This window comes from Coregonus clupeaformis, chromosome 13 (genome assembly GCF_020615455.1).
Source record: "Coregonus clupeaformis isolate EN_2021a chromosome 13, ASM2061545v1, whole genome shotgun sequence".
Lineage (NCBI taxonomy): Eukaryota > Metazoa > Chordata > Actinopteri > Salmoniformes > Salmonidae > Coregonus > Coregonus clupeaformis.
This window is the reverse complement of record NC_059204.1, coordinates 9,260,394-9,277,893: the sequence shown is the minus strand read 5'-3', so window position 1 is coordinate 9,277,893 and position 17,500 is coordinate 9,260,394. Positions and strand designations below refer to the sequence as shown.

Genomic DNA, 17,500 nt, shown 5'->3' with positions numbered 1-17,500 from the left:
TTTAGTTTTTCTGAAATGAACTGTCAGGGCCCAATTATGGCAATATTGCTCTAGAATATTAAGGTTCTGTTGAAGGCCTTCTTTGGTTGGTGATAGAAGAACCAAATCATCAGTATATAGCAGATATTTTACCTCTGTGTCAAATAGTGTGAGTCCTGGGGCTGCAGAATGGTCCAACATGTCTGCTAATTCATTGATAGAAATGTTGAAAAGGTTTGTACTCAAACTGCATCCTTGTCTCACACCTCGATCAATGCGAAATAATGATGTTCTTTGGTTTTTGATTTTTATTGCACACTTGTTTTCTGTGTACATACATTTTATTAAGTCATACACCTTACCACCAAGCCTACTTTGGAGAATTTTGAAGAATAGACCTTCGTGCCAAATAGAATCGAATGATTTTTTAAAGTCATTAAAGCAAGCAAACATTTTGCTGCTGCTACTCTGTTTATTATCTATGCATAGTCACTTTAATAACTCTACCTATATATACATATTACCTCAATTACCTTGACTAACCGGTGCCCCCGCACATTGACTCGGTACCGGTACCCCCTGTATATAGCCTCGCTACTGTTATTTTACTGCTGCTCTTTAATTATTTGTTACTTTTATTTCGTATAATTTAATATTGGCTCTGTCTGCTGCAGGTGCGGTAGGTAGAGGGACACTGAGGGCTTGTTGCTGGGTCACAGAGGGGTGTTGGGGGTGTTGGGGCTCTTCTCCATCTCCCTCCTTTACTTTTTCCACAGCTTCTGAGATGAGCTCAGCTTCTACTTTTAGGGTAGCAAACACATTCTCAAAAGCCTGGAGGCTTGAATCATTTCCTTGTATCAATACCATTATTGTATAAGTTGACAGTTTGATATGTGTTGCTCTGGTCAGCTTCTTCAAAAATGCTGATTGTGCATGGTGATCTTAGGCTTGTGTGCGGCTGCTCGGCCATGGAAACCCATTTCATGAAGCTCCTGACGAACAGTTCTTGTGCTGACGTTGCTTCCAGAGGCAGTTTGGAACCGAGGACAGACCATTTTTACTTGCTACGCACTTCAGCACTCGCCGGTCCCATTCTGTGAGCTTGTGTGGCCTACCACTTCACGGCTGAGCCGTTGTTGCTCCTAGACCTTTCCACTTCACAATAACAGCACTTACAGTTGACCGGGGCAGCTCTAGCAGGGCAGAAATTTGATGAACTGACTTGTTGGAAAGGTGGCATCCTATGACGGTGCCACATTGAAGGTCACTGAGCTCTTCAGTATGGGCCATTCTACTGCCAATGTTTGTCTATGGAGATTGTATGGCTGTGTGCTTGATTTTATACACCTGTCAGCAACGGGTGTGGCTGAAATAGCTGAATCCACTAATTTGAAGGGGTGTCCACATACATTTGTATATACAGTGTATATACAGTGCCGTGAAAAAGTATTTGCCCCTTTTCTGATTTTCTCTATTTTTGCATATTTTTGATACTGAATGTTATCAGATCTTCAACTAAAACCTAATATTAGATAGTCTATGTCATGGAAAGTGCAATATTTGGATTGTACAATATTTGCACAATATTATTTATTAAATTCGTCAAGTTGATTGTTGATCATTGCTAGACAGCCATTTTCAATTCATGCCATAGATTTTCAAGCATATTTAGGTCAAAACTGGAACTCGGCCACTCAGGAACATTCAATGTCATATTGGTATTAAAGCAACTCCAGTGTATATTTGGCCTTGTGCTTTAGGTTATTGTCCTGCTGAAAGGGGAATTTGTCTCCCAGTGTCTGTTGGAAAGCAGACTGAACCAGGTTTTCCTCTAGGATTTTGCCTGTGCTTAGCACTATTCCGTTTCTTTTTATCCCAAAACACTCCCTTGTCCTTGCCGATGACAAGCAAACCCATAACATGATGCAGCCACCACCATGCTTGAAGATATGAAGTGTGGTACTCAGTGATGTGTTGTGTTGGATTTGCCCCAAACATAACGCTTTGTATTCAGGACATAAAGTTAATTTCTTTGCCACATTTTTTACAGTTTTACTTTAGTGCCTTATTGCAAACAGGATGCATGTTTTGGAATATTTTTATTCTGTACAGGCTTCCGTCTTTTCACTCTGTCATTTAGGTTAGTATTGTGGAGTAACTACAATGTTGTTGATCCATCTTCAGTTTTCTCCTATCACAGCCATTAAACGCTGTAACTTTTTTAAAGTCACCATTGGCCTCATGGTGAAATCCCTGAGCGGTTTCCTTCCTCTCCGGCAACTGAGTTAGGAAGGACGCCTGTATTGATACACCATCCAAAGTGTAATTAATAACTTCACAATGCTCAAAACGATATTCTATGTCTGTTTTTTTTTTACCAATCTACCAATAGGTGCTCTTCTTTGCGAGGCATTGGAAAACCTCCCTGGTCTTTGTGGTTGAATCTGTGTTTGAAATTCACAGCTTGACTGAGGGACATTACAGGTAATTGTACTGTATGTGTATTTTAGTTATCAGTGTTGTGAAAAAGTATTTTCCCCCTTTCTAATTTTCACATATTTTTGATACTGAATGTTATCAGATCTTCAACCAAAACCTAATATTAGATCAAATGAACCTGAGTGAACAACACAACAATTACATACTTATTTCATTAATTTCATAAACAAAGTCTGTTGTTAATTTGTTTACTGTGAAATAGCATTGTATCTGGTCAAACACAATGTTTTCCAAAAGTTTACTAAGGGTTGGTAACTGGCTGATTGGTCAGCTGTTTGAGCCAGGAAAGGGTGCTTTGCTGTTCTTGGGTAGCGGAATAACATTTACTTCCCTCCTGACCTGAGGGAACAAACTTTCCTGTAGGCTTAGATTGAAGATATGGCAAATAGGAGTGGCAATATCGTCCGCTATCATCCTCAGTAATCTTACATCCAAGTTGTCAGACCCAGGTGGCTTGTCATTGTTGATAGACAACAATATTTTTTTCACCTCTTCCACACTCACGTTACGGATTTCAAAATGATAATACTTGTCTTTCATACTTTGGTCAGTTATGCATGGATGTTTAGATTCAGAATTTGTTGTTGGCATGTCATACCTAAATGTGCTTATCTTGCCAATGAAAAAAATCATTAAAGTAGTAGGCAATATCAGTGGGTTTTGTGATGAATGAGCCATCTGATTCAATGAATGATGGAGCTGAGTTTGCCTTTTTGCCCATAATTTTATTTAAGTTGCTCCAAAGCTTTTTACTATCAGTCTTTGTCATTTATCTTTGTTTCATAGTACAGTTTATTTTTGTTTAGTTTAGTCACATGATTTCTCAATTCACTGTACGTTTGCCAATCAGCTGTGCAGCCAGACTTATTTGCCTTTCCTTTTGCCTCATTCCTCTCAACCATACCATTTTTCAATTCCTCATCAATCCACTGTGATTTAACCGTTTGTACAGTCATGTTCTTAATGGGTGCATGCTTAATAGTAACTGGAATAAGCAATTTCATAAATGTGTCAAGTGCAGCGTCTGGTTTGCTCCTCATTACACACCACAGACCAGCAAATATTCTTTACATCATCAACATAGAAATCACTACAAAACCTCTTGTATGATCTCTTATACACTATATTAGGCCCAGCCTTTGGAACTTTGGTTTTCCTAGATATGCCTACTATGTTATGATCACTACATCCGATGGATGTGGATAATGCTTTTTAGAGCGGATTTCTTGCGAATAGTAGATGAGAACATGTGGATGATTTATCGGTTAAGGTTGCAGGACCAGCGAGGCGAGCTGGAGAAATGTTTTTTCGAATTCTGTGCTCACAGGAAGGAAAAAAAACTGCTGCTCCAAATTCGCTCCATTCATTAAAATCACAATTGAACCAACATCCATATATTTTTGTGACTACCTGGACCTACCATTTAGTTTTGAAGTATTTAAAACAAACCATATGGATTTGAATGAAAAGTATTTGAATAAACATTAAAAGGTGAACGTAAGAAGCACACATCATTTCAAATAGGCTACATGTCATATTAAACAGCATATAAACACTCTAAATAGGACAAGGAGCCAGACAGGGAGCCTAAGAAGGAACAAATGATTTAGGCTATATTGTTTCAATTATTTCAAGGCTACAGCCTACAAATAAATACATTGTGAAGCATTAGCGAGTGCAACACAATAGTCTGGTAGGGACATAAAGGGCTCAGCATTTAAACAACATTTCGATGTATTACATCATTATAGTCTATAAATTGTGTATACAGTCTGTGACTTACTAAGAATTAAATACAAATTAAACAAAAAATTGCCATTGAATTCATTTTTAGAAACCCGAGTTTGGCCAGTCTGTGGCTTCAGAATCATGCGATGGTGCCTGGAGAGCAGGCCAGCAGCGGAGAATATCCTCTCCACGCTTGCAGACACTGGGGATGCTAAACACCCTTTGGCCACTCTGGAGAGCAGGCCAGCAGCGGAGAATATCCTCTCCACGCTTGCAGACACTGGGGATGCTAAACACCCTTTGGCCACTCTTGCCAGGCTGGGCAGAGTTTATTTTTTATATAGGTTGGCCTAAAGGTTTTTAGGGAATCAAAACAGAAAGCTCCTTGAACGTGGGAATATGCCAGGCCCCAAAATCAATGATGGCCTATTGTATAGATAATAGAACAAAAATGAACGAAACATTTAAGAAATTTGTTTTTTAGTTTATAAATACTTTGCTACAATGTGACACTTAGTTATCTACCCACCTCGTTCCTTTCTTTTAGCATGTGCACGAAGTAAGGACACCATCATGCTTTCAGGATACGTGTCTTTTCAGATTCCACAATGATTCTTTAGTTGTGGACACTACGTCACCACACTCCCTCTCTTGCTCTTGGTCCTCATCTTTGTAAGACACCTTGATTTAGCACCTGTGTGTTTTATCAGTTTCTTTATGAAAATATTTAGTGAACTCTCTCTCTCTCTCTTTCTCGCCCTCTCTCTGCATGCTGGGAGTGTTTGGCGCATGCTGGGAATTGTATGAGCGAGTGCGAGTGTCGCCTGTGTTTTCTTTCTTGTTTCCTTTTCTTGGTGGTTTTCCTTTTTCTATGCATGTTATTTATTTATTTTTAGTGGTAGAATTAGCTATGTTGTATTTCTTGTTGGAATTGCCCTGGTTTTGGTGGGGATGGCGATCCACATGGGGAGGCCGTCACTGTCACTTCGGCACGGCTTCAGGTGTGTTACTGAAGCTACTGTCACTGTGGAGGAGTTTCTGGTCGCCGTAGGAGAGAAGGTAGGCTATGAAAATTTTGCTAATGCGTCGCAGATGAATAAAGCGGTGGTGGTTTTTGTTAAAGAAGAGCGTCTTGTTGATCGGATGGTTGAGCATGGCGTACTTCTTAAAGGTATGTTTATTCAAGTTACGCCACTTTTTTCTCCGTCAACAAGGGTTACGATTTTGAATGTACCGCCGTTTCTTCCCAATGAGCTATTGGAGCGCGAGTTATTGGAGTTTGGGAAGTTTGCAAGTTCAATTAAGATTGTCCCCTTGGGTTGCAAACACCCGGCTCTGAAACAGGTTATCTTGTTTCGGCGACAGGTGTTTATGTTTTTGAATTCACCGGAGCAGACTTTGGAGTTATTGTTTAAAGTCAAATATGACAACAGACTGTATATAGCTTATGCTAGAATGGGGAGTCAATGGTGTTTTGAGTGTGGGGATGTTGTCCATAAGCTACATGCATGCCTGAAAAGAGAAAAGGCGGAGGCAGGTGGTCCTCGTAACGCCTGGGCCCACTGATGTAGGGAGAGGTGGGCTGACAGTGGTAGAGCAGCCACAAGCACCTGTTGCTGAGGAACAAATTGTGTTTGTTGAGGGAACTGAGTTGCAGCTTGACCCAGAGGGGATCATAGCGTCTGATGTGCAGCAGGAAAATATTGTTGTAGGAGGTAAGGACGGATCTGGGGAGCCATTTCCCCAGACTGGTGAGGAGATGCCCAGTACGAATGATGGGGTACAGGAGGGGGTTCAGATGGAGCTAGTCTCCCAAGTAGTGGAGGAGATGTCCATTACGAGTAATGGGGTACAGGAGGGGGTTCCGGTGGGGCTAGTCTGCCGGGTGGTGGAGGAGATGCCAGGTTCGAGTGATGGGGTGCAAGTGGGGAGTCAGGGGTCTGTGGCCTCAGTTGAGGAGGATCAGGAGAAGGATATGGACATTTCTGATATCTCTGTTGATATGATAGCAGCTGGCGACGACTCAATTTACAATCTAGATGAAGTAAATGGGTTCCCGGAACAGACTTTTGGGAAATCAGTTAAATCGGCAGATTTTTTTGGGATGTTGATAAGTTTGTGAGGTCAGCTGTGGTGTTACAGAAGACGGTGGGGTTAGACCAGTTGAGTGTGAAGAAGCTTTTCCGCTTGAGGAAATGTGTTACTGTTGTCACGGCAGCAAAAGGTAGTGGGAAAAATTTAAACAATGATGATTGTCATGCCTCATAGGGTGCTTTTTTCTCTTTGTCTGGTTTCTCTGTGGTTTCTTCTGTTTTTCCTTTCTCTTTTCTATATGGAGGTACTAAGGGTAGGTTCTCTCAATATCAATGGGGGAAGGGACAGGAATAAGAGGGCTTGGGTATTAGAAGTAATAAAACAGAAAAGGCTTAATGTAGTTTTTCTACAGGAGACACATAGTGATGAGGCTAATGAGGTTGACTGGGGTATGTGGTGGGAGGGGCAGCATATACTCAGTCATGGTACTAATTTCAGTGCTGGGGTGGCAATTTTGTTTTCCTCAGGCTTAGGGGCGACTGTGGTATCTACAACAGTGATTGTCAAGGGTTGGGTTTTATTAGTCAAGGCGGATGTTATTTTTTATATATTTTTTGAATATTTATGCTCCTAATGAAGGTACATTTACATTTTAGTCATTTAGCAGACGCTCTTATCCAGAGCGACTTACAGTTAGTGAGTGCATACATAATTTTTTTATTTTTCATATCCCCCGTGGGAATCGAACCCACAACCCTGCCGTTGCAAATGCCATGCTCTAGTGCTGCGGCGGGATCATTCGAGGAGGACATGGGGATGCTGCTTTCCTTCGATACCCCGGAGCTGGGGGAGTTCAAGGCGGTGGGAAAGAATTATGTACATAATATGTGTAAAAGTGTCCCGTGCTTCTTCCCTGGAAGAGTTAAAATCGACGAGGTGGGCGGGTGTGTTTGGTCCAGGTGCCTCCCCAAAAGGCTGTTGGCGGTCTTTATATAAACTGCCTATTGTTAAGAGGACAGCTGACCTCCAATGGAGGATAATACATGGAGCCATAGCCACCAATATGTATCTGGTACACCTGGATCCTACTGTTGGGGAGGGGGTGTCCATTCTGTGCTGAGTCTGAAACTCTGGCACATCTGTTCTTACAGTGTCCCAGGTTGGTCGGGATGATTGACCTGATCACTAGTTGGTTCTCAGCTCTGGGAGAGGTTTTCTCTTCCCAACAGTTTATATTTGGGCCAAAGTACAGGTTTAGTCGAAGGGGTGTAGTTATCTTGTTTAACTTTATGTCAGGGGCAGCTAAATTAGCAATTTGGAAGACACGAAAGAACAGTACTCGGGGACAGGGGTCTGTGGATGTGGTGGGAATGCTGGAGGGGATGTTGGCAGCGAGACTTAGGGTTGAGTTTGCTTGAGTTTGCTTATTACAAAATGGTTAACAACATTGGGCTGTTTATGAGTATATGGGTTATTCAGAGGCTGTTGTGTTTAGTTACTGTGGAGGAAGATTTGGTGTTGTGTTTTTAATTGATGTGTAACCATGGCTTTGTTTGAGTGTTTATTGTGTTGTGGGTTCCCAGACCCAATAAAGTTTTTTCAAAACTCTCTCTCTCCCTCACTCCCTCCCTCCAGCCACACACAGCCCCCGAGCGCCACCCTCTTCCATTACAACAGTTGTATTTTCCAATCAACCCCAGAGGGAACGTTTGATAGAACCAATCAAACCTGTCACACAATTTCTGAGAGAATATTGCATTAACAAATGGCCTCCGTTCCAGACCAGTGTGGTCACAGTTCTCCCTGCAGGCTGAGCGGTTGGTTACACACATTAAGGCTTTTCAGAGCCACCGGACCGGATCTTAAACGCCTTCACAGTTCTATCTGAGACAGATCAATGTGGAGTGGACATTAGCCTGAGGCCTGGATGCACAACCTGTCTGTCTGGCCTCCCCCACATTATCTTAGACACCAGTCCTCTCTCTCTGTCTATCTGTCTGAGATGATGCCAGAGGAAGACTGGACAATAATGAGAGAAAATACCATTGATTTTTACAGCAATAAACAACCATTGGCATTACAGCTAATATTCTTAATACCCACCCTGTCTGTACGGGACAATGCCAGAGCAAGACTCTCTGTGTAAACTATGTAATAAAGTGAATATACCATTGATCTCAAAAGCAATACACAACCATTGGCATTACAGCTATTAAGCAAACTCATTCCATTTCTGTGTTCAGATGGTACCTTGTGTAGGTGTTGAAAAGGGGAGATATTCCTGAAGGACAATCCAAACTAATTGCTCCAAAGACCAAAGTCCCATCCCACCTAAAGAATTGAGTTCGCTAAACGTCAACAGACTTCTCATCACACTCTGACCTCCATAAAGTATCTGGTATCTGTCCTGGCCGGTAGCCAGCCTCTGCCTCTCTGTGCCTATAACTCAGATTAACCCAGCAGTGGAGCAGGGATGAGGCTGGCTGGGGCTGGCAGAGGCTGGGGCTGGGGCTGGCTGAGAATGATGCTGGCTGGGGCTGGGGCTGGCAGAGGCTGGGGCTGGCTGAGACTGGGGCTGGGGCTGGCTGAGGCTGTGGCTGGCAGAGACTGGGGCTGGCTGAGACTGGGGCTGGGGCTGGCTGAGACTGGGGCTGGCTGAGGCTGGGGCTGGCTGGCTGAGGCTGGGGCTAGCTGGCTGAGGCTGTGGCTGGCTGGGGCTGGGGTTGGCTGGGGCTGGGGCTGGGGCTGGCTGAGACTGGGGCTGGGGCTGGCTGAGGCTGGCTGGCTGAGGCTGGGGCTAGCTGGGGCTGGCTGAGGCTGTGGCTGGCTGGGGCTGGGGCTGGCTGGGGCTGGGGCTGGCTGAGGCTGGGGCTGGCTGGCTGAGGCTGGGGCTAGCTGGGGCTGGCTGAGGCTGTGGCTGGCTGGGGCTGGGGTTGGCTGGGGCTGGGGCTGGCTGGGGCTGGGGCTGGCTGAGAATGGGGCTGGCTGAGACTGGGGCAGGGGCTGGCTGAGGCTGGGGCTAGCTGAGGCTGGCAGAGGCTGGGGCTAGCTGGGGCTGGCAGAGGCTGGGGCTAGCTGGGGCTGGCTGAGGCTGTGGCTGGCTGAGACTGGGGCTGGCTGAGACTGGGGCTGGCTGAGACTGGGGCTGGCTGTGTCACAAGCCGGGCTAGAAACTCCGGTCTCAGATGTGGAGAGCTGGGGGGGCTACCCCTTAGCCACAGAGGAGGTGTTGTAGGACCCAAATGAAACACCCAAGGCAATACTCCAGGCAAGTAGATTTAATGTTCCAAAACAGGAGGCAAAACAAAACAACTCCACGAGGGGAGAAAAACAAACTAAAGATAACTTTGAACAACTTACTAGGACAGATACGGTGGGACAAAGCAGGAGACACATAGTCAGGACGCAATAACCAAGTGAGAAACAAGGGGAAAACACACAGCTAAAATACACAAGGGGGAAACAAGGCACAGGTGACCTGGATCAAGCTAATTAGGACACATGAGGAAGAACTAAGGCAGAGGGGAACACAGATGACCTCTAGAGGCCCGGAGACAAACAGGAGGCAGGAAGCTGACACACACGAGGAAGAACTAAGGCAGAGGGGAACACAGATGACCTCTAGAGGCCCGGAGACAAACAGGAGGCAGGAAGCTGACAGGACCCCCTCCTCTAGGAACGACTCCTGACGTTCCTTCCAGAACACCCTGGCCCCAGGGTGCGAAAATCTCGGATCAAACCTGGGTCCAGGATGTCCCTGGCTGGAACCCAGGAGCGCTCCTCCGGCCCGTAGCCCTCCCAGTCCACCAGATACTGCAGAGCGTTCTGGACCCTCCGGGAGTCCAGTATCCGGCGGACTGTGTAGGCTGGCTGGCCGTCAATGATCCTGGGAGGTGGCGGGGGTCTGCGTGGGGGGGCAAAGGGAGAAGACAAGACAGGTTTAAGGAGTGAAACATGGAAAGTGGGGTTAACTCTAAGGGAGCGAGGGAGAACCAAACGATACGACACAGGGTTAACCTTTCTAGCAATGCGGAAAGGCCCGATGTATCTCTGGGAAAGCTTCCTGGATTCGACCCGGAGGGGCAGGTTCTTAGTGGCCAACCAAACTCTCTGACCAGCTCGGAAACTAGGGGCCGTCCGGCGGTGGCGATTAGCCTGACTTTGGTATCTCTGGGAGGTCCGAAGGAGGGCACGCCTGGCCTTCTTCCAGGTCCGCCTACAGCGTTGGACAAAGCGCTGGGCCGAGGGAACACCAACTTGCGCCTCCTCCTCTGGAAACAATGGAGGGTTGTAACCGAACTGGCATTCGAAGGGGGACAATCCGGTGGCTGAGGACTGGAGGGTGTTGTGGGCATATTCAGCCCAAATGATATAGGTGGCCCAAGACGTGGGATTACTGGCCGCCATACACCGCAGGGTGGTCTCCAGATCCTGATTAATCCGTTCCGTTTGGCCATTAGACTCTGGATGGAACCCCGACGATAGGCTGGCTGTGGCCCCAACAAGCCTGCAGAAGGCCCCCAAAACCGGGACGAGAATTGGGGACCTCGGTCAGAGACCACGTCCCAGGGGAATACCAAATATCCGGAAGACATGGTTCATGAGGAGCTCAGCAGTCTCCTTAGCCGAGGGCAGCTTGGGCAGGGGAATAAACCGGGCAGCCTTAGAGAACCGGTCTACCACCACTAGGATGACGGTGTTGCCCTGGGATAGAGGAAGTCCCGTAACAAAGTCCAGAGAAAGGTGTGACCATGGCCTTCGAGGAACAGGTAAGGGATGGAGCAGTCCCTGGGGTCGCTGGCGTGTCGACTTTCCCTGGTTGCACACAGGGCAGGCCTCAACATAGACCTGCACGTCCTTCTTGATGGACGGCCACCAAAACCGCCGTTGGAGGAACTCCAGTGTGCGAGCACTGCCTGGATGGCATGTCAAGGGCGACTCATGACCCCACTGCAAGACGCGGCCCCGAACAGAGAGAGGAACGTACAGGCGACCGGCAGGACCACCGCCTGGATCGGGCTCCTGGACAAGAGCTTCTCGTACCCCTCTTTCTAGTTCCCACTGAAGAGGTGCGACGATCCTAGACCTCGGAATAATCGATGCCAAGGGCTTCTCTTGTAACTCGGGAGAATAGACTCGAGACAGAGCATCCGGCTTGACGTTCTTGGTGCCAGGTCGGTAAGTCAGGAGGAACTGGAATCGATTAAAGAAAAGGGACCATCGTGCTTGCCGAGGGTTCATCCGCTTAGCCTGTTGGAGATATTCCAGGTTTTTGTGGTCTGTGAGAACCTGGAAAGGGTGCTGAGCCCCCTCAAGCCAATGGCGCCACTCTTCCAATGCCAGTTTTACCGCAAGCAACTCTAGATCCCCACGTGGTAGTTGCGCTCGGCCTCAGACAGGCGGCGAGACATGAAGGCACAAGGGTGTAATCTCCCATCCGCACCCCTCTGTGACAGGACGGCTCCCACCCCCACCTCTGAGGCGTCCACCTCCACCACGAAAGGTCTCTCTGGGTCAGGGGTCACCAGAATCGGAGCAGACGTGAAGCGGCGCTTGAGATCCTCGAAGGCCCCTGCTGCTTCCGGACCCCAGTGAATCTTGGTCCCTCCTCCCTTGGTAAGCGTCGTCAAGGGGGCTACCACCGAGCTGAAATTCTTAATGAACTTCCGATAGAAGTTAGAAAAGCCAATGAACCGTTGAACCTCCTTGACCGTGGCAGGTGTGGGCCAATCGTGGACCGCCTTGACCTTCTTGGGATCCATCTCTAGGTGCCCGGGAGTGACAATAAACCCGAGAAACTGAGTCTGAGAAACATGAAATTCACACTTCTCAGGCTTAACGTAGAGGTGATTGTCAAGGAGCCTCTGGAGAACCCTGCTAACATGCCCCTCATGCTCCTTCAGTGACCTCGAGAAGATGAGGATATCGTCCAGGTAACGAAGACGAACAGATTAAGCATATCCCGGAGAACATCATTAATCAGGGCTTGGAATACTGCGGGGGCATTGGTGAGCCCGAACGGCATCACCCGATATTCATAGTGCCCCGTGGGCGTGTTGAACGCCGTCTTCCATTCGTCTCCTTGCCGGATCCGCACAAGATGGTAAGCATTGCGGAGATCCAGCTTAGTAAAAATGGAAGCCCCTTGAAGCAGCTCAAAAGCAGTGGCCATGAGAGGAAGGGGGTATCGATTCCGAACCGTGATCTTGTTGAGTCCCCGGTAATCAATACAAGGCCTAAGACCCCGTCTTTCTTTTCAACAAAAAGAAGCCCGCCCCAGCCGGGGAAGTAGAGGCATAGATGAGGCCGGCTGCCAAGGACTCCTTAATGTAGGTGTCCATAGCTGCGTGCTCGGGGAGGACAAGGAAAGATCCGACCTCTAGGAGGGCAGCACCCAGGGAGTAGATCAATGGCACAGTCATACGTGCGATGAGGCGGTAAGGAAGTAGCCCGGGCCTTGCTGAACACTGCCTTGAACCGATGGTAAACACTGGGGACTCGGGAGACGTCAACAGACTCTTGAAACTGGGTACTAGGGGCTGAGGGACTCTGAAGCATGCAGGTGAGTTGGCAGGCGGGACCCCAGCTTAGAATGGTGCCCGTAGGCCAGTCGATCTGGGGATTATGTCTGCATAGCCAAGGGTGACCCAGGATAATAGGATACTCGGGAGAGTCAATGAGATAGAAGGTCTCCTCCTGCTGGTGTTGAGAGATGGTAAGTCGCAGGGACTGAGTCGCCTCGGTAACCTTTCCTGGTTCCAGAGGTCTGCCATCTAAGGCTGTAACTGCCTGGGGTTGAGGAAGTAGTTGGGTAGGGATCTTAAGTTCCTTAGCCAAGGTTACATCCAGGAAATCACCTGCGGCACCGGAATCGATCATAGCCTGGACCCGATGCTGGTGGCCCCCCCAGGACAGAGTGGCTGGAATAGCCAGGACAGCGTTAGTAGGAGGCGCTCTAACTCTCCCCATCACAGCCCTCCTGTAGCTGGGCGGGGACAGGCGTTTCCCGAAAGCTCGGGGCAAGTGGAGCGGAAGTGGCCGGCAACCCCGCAGTAGAGGCACCGACGTTCCCTCATGCGACGTTCCCTTTCGTTGGGAGAAAGCCTGGAACGGCCTAACTGCATGCTCTCCGGGGAATCCTGGAGCAGTTCAGGAGCCGGGGAAGCTCTGAATGACGGAGTCCAAACAGGAGAAACAGAGCCGCTCAGAGGAACTTGGGAATGAGACACCTGACGGCGAGCCGTTCTCCGCTCTCTTAGACGATTGTCCAGGCGGATGGCCAAGGCTATGAGGAACTCGAGATCACCAGCTGGTTCTCGGGTGGCTAACTCATCTTGAAGGGGCTCAGATAACCCTCCCTGAAAGCAGACCCTCAGCGCTTCATCATTCCATCCGCTCCTTGCTGCTATGGTCCGGAAATCAATGGCAAAATCTGCCGTGCTTCGGGGCCCCTGACGGAGAGACAGTAGGCGCTTGGAAGCCTCCCGCCCACTGACAGGATGATCGAACACCCGCTTGAACTCTTCTACAAATGCAGCGTGGGAGTCACAACAGGCCTCCTGGGACTGCCACACCGCAGAAGCCCAGGCGAGCGCCTTGTCTGAAAGAAGGGTAATGATGTAGGCAATCTTGGAACGGTCTGTGGGAAAACTTGAGGGTTGGAGCTCGAAGGTGAGGGAGCATTGGGTGAGGAAACCCTGGCAAGAGCTTGGATCCCCAGAAAAGGGCTTGGGAGGTGGTAGTCGGGGCTCCGCCAACCGAGACGACCTGTCGTCACTGGGGGTGACCTGGGGGGAAGGGAGAGGACCAGGGAGGCGTTCAAAGAGCTGGCGGAGGGAACTCATCATTTCGGCCAGGAGTTGAGAATGACTAGCCATCAGCTCCTCTTGTCGGCTGAGAACGGCTTCATGGCGCTGGAAAGAAGCCTCATGTCGAGTGATCACCGCCAACAGGTCCGGGGAACTGAGTGTTTCTGGGTCCATGATTGACTTGGTTATTCTGTCACAAGCCGGGCTAGAAACTCCGGTCTCAGATGTGGAGAGCTGGGGGCTACCCCTTAGCCACAGAGGAGGTGTTGTAGGACCCAAATGAAACACCCAAGGCAATACTCCAGGCAAGTAGATTTAATGTTCCAAAACAGGAGGCAAAACAAAACAACTCCACGAGGGGGAGAAAAACAAACTAAAGATAACTTTGAACAACTTACTAGGACAGATACGGTGGGACAAAGCAGGAGACACATAGTCAGGACGCAATAACCAAGTGAGAAACAAGGGGAAAACACACAGCTAAAATACACAAGGGGGAAACAAGGCACAGGTGACCTGGATCAAGCTAATTAGGACACATGAGGAAGAACTAAGGCAGAGGGGAACACAGATGACCTCTAGAGGCCCGGAGACAAACAGGAGGCAGGAAGCTGACACACACGAGGAAGAACTAAGGCAGAGGGGAACACAGATGACCTCTAGAGGCCCGGAGACAAACAGGAGGCAGGAAGCTGACAGGCTGAGACTGGGGCTGGCTGAGGCTGGGGCTGGCTGGCTGAGGCTGGGGATAGCTGTGGCTGGCTGTGGCTGGGGTTGGCTGGGGCTGGGGCTGGCTGGGGCTGGGGCTGGCTGAGGCTGGCTGGCTGGCTGAGGCTGGGGCTAGCTGGGGCTGGCTGAGGCTGTGGCTGGCTGGGGGTTGGCTGGGGCTGGGGCTGGCTGGGGCTGGGGCTGGCTGAGACTAGGGCTGGGGCTGGCTGAGGCTGGGGCTGGCTGGCTGAGGCTGGGGCTAGCTGGGGCTGGCTGAGGCTGTGGCTGGCTGGGGTTGGCTGGAGCTGGGGCTGGCTGGGGCTGGGGCTGGCTGAGAATGGGGCTGGCTGAGACTGGGGCTGGGGCTGGCTGGGGCTGAGGCTAGCTGAGGCTGGAGATGATAAGGAAGGAGTACACTCTTAGAAAAAAGGGTTCCAAAAGGGTTCTTCAACTGTCCCCAAAGGTGTCCAATGGTGGAACAAGCTTTCTTTCTTTCTTTCTTTCTTTCTTTCTTTCTTTCTTTCTTTCTTTCTTTCTTTCTTTCTTTCTTTCTTTCTTTCTTTCTTTCTTTCTGTCTCTCTGTCTCTCTCTGTCTCTCTCTGTCTCTCTGTCTCTCTCTGTCTCTCTGTCTCTCTGTCTCTCTGTCTCTCTGTCTCTCTCTCTCTCTCTCTCTCTCTCTCTCTCTCTCTGTCTCTCTGTCTCTCTCTGCTCTCTCTCTCTCTCTCTGTCTCTCTCTCTCTCTGTCTCTCTCTCTCTCTCTCTCTCTCTCTCTCTCTCTCTCTCTCTCTCTCTCTCTCTCTCTCTCTCTCTCTCTCTCTCTCTCTCTCTCTCTCTCTCTCTCTCTCTGCTGCCGCTGTCTTCGGTGGTGATGGTGTAGACAGATTGGGGGCTACCTCTGCCTTTCTCTGCTGGCTGCAGCGTTTCTCCCTTCTGTTACTTTTCTCATCCCGTCCCTCCGTTTTCTTGGCCTCCTGCTCTCTCCATCCCATGGTTCACGACAGTGTATGCTTGCGTACATCCCCCGCTCTCTCTGTGTGGGAGTACGTGGCCAGATGAGAGGGATCAGTAGAGCCCACATGGTGCAGGAGGAGGGGGGATTAGGGAGGGAAGGAGGAGGCCAGAACAATTTGCATGTGTAAGAGGGAGACATGTCAACTGTAGGATGGAGAGATGGAGGCGTTTTCATTTTCAGAGGTCAGATTTGAGTTGTGTTTCATTTGTGCTCTGACAAAAAAACGATTTGGACACGGACAAGTAAAAGATTTGTGTTCTACCAAAGCATTTGGTTACATCATGTTTTGAAAATAGTGTTTATTTTTGGATTCATTCTAAGGCTGTATTATGTCCCTGGTGCAGCAGCAGTGTTCCTCAGTTCTTGTCATTCCTACCCAGATACGGTCACTTCCCTGGTCTCCCATTGGCTGCTTCCTCTGACCTCTGACCCCTGACCTCTGACCTGTGTGTTCCCTGCAGGGTCATGGTCCATGGAGAGCATGGTGAGGCTGAAGGTTACCAGGAGGACGGTGAATGGCACGGAGATAAAGACAGTTATAGGTATGCAACAGCCACACACATTCTCATACACACACACTTACATTTGCGCATATGCACACACACACACACACACACACACACACACACACACTCACACACACACCATCCTCTCCCCCCCAGCTCCCCTCCTACACAGCACATGTGCCACAAGGAGCGGAGGTGGGAGTCCTGCCAGTACAGGAGCTTACCTACAAGCCCTCCGGAAAGGATGTAGCCCAGGGGTGTCAAACGTCCGGCCCGCGGGCCGGATCAGGCCCGCAAACGGGTTTAATCCGGCCCGCGAGATGATAAAAAAATAAAAAATAAATGTAAAGTATAAAAATGCGCTGCAATTTTTCAATAAAATAAACTGCTGTTCCAATTGCGTCCACTGGATGGCGCAATAGCAATTGTGTTAAGCAAGCAAACTGTTTATACCGGGGCAGAGCAAGTAGGTCAAGCACGTGCAGCCAATGAGCTACTTTGTTTTGCCCGCGATATTTATTACGGCTTCTACTTTTAACATTATGTGCTTTGGCACCCTCATTGCCCCAATATGTCTCTGTCAAAAAAGAGAAAAGTGGACGCAGAGTGCAGAGTGTTCCAAGAAAAATGGTCATCCTATTTCTTCACGGAATTGAATGGGAAAGCTGTATGTTTGGTGTGTTCAGAGCATGTTGCAGTGCTGAAAGAATATAACCTTCGTCGCCACTATGTGAGTCTTCATGCCGACAAATATGACAACTTTCAAGGACAGCGGAGATGAGAGAAGGTGAATGAACTGTTGGCGGGTCTGAAGAAACAGCAGTCTGTGTTTACTCACAGCCGAGACATCAGTGACGCTGCAGTGAAAGCTAGCTACCTCATTGCTAATGAAATCGCAGTGGCTTCAAAACCATTTAGTGAGGGTGAATTTGTAAAAACATGCATGATGAAGGCAGCGGAGATTGTGTGCCCTGAAAAGCGGTAAGCTTTTGCAAATATCAGCCTGACAAGAAACACAGTTGCAGACAGGATTTCAGATCTTTCAGTGGATTTGGACAGCCAGTTGAAGCAAAAAGTAAAGTCATTTATCGCGTTTTCGGTTGCAATTGATGAAAGCACGGACATTACAGATGTTGCACAACTGGTCATTTTCATCCGCGGAGTTGATGACACATTGACCGTCACCGAGGAGTTCGTGGAGTTGGTGCCGATGACAGATACAACGA

The 17,500-nt window shown here is 48.6% G+C and overlaps 1 protein-coding gene across 1 annotated transcript in view; it reads left to right on the top strand.

The window, feature by feature from the left end:
- The window catches only part of srrm3 (serine/arginine repetitive matrix 3), an 83,903-nt gene that overhangs the window by 21,483 nt on the left and 44,920 nt on the right, over nt 1-17,500 (top strand). Inside the window, exon 3 of the mRNA XM_041893463.2 lies at nt 16,230-16,310. Within this exon, the coding sequence (XP_041749397.2) occupies nt 16,230-16,310 (81 nt within the window). The remainder of the gene's footprint in view (nt 1-16,229; nt 16,311-17,500) is intronic.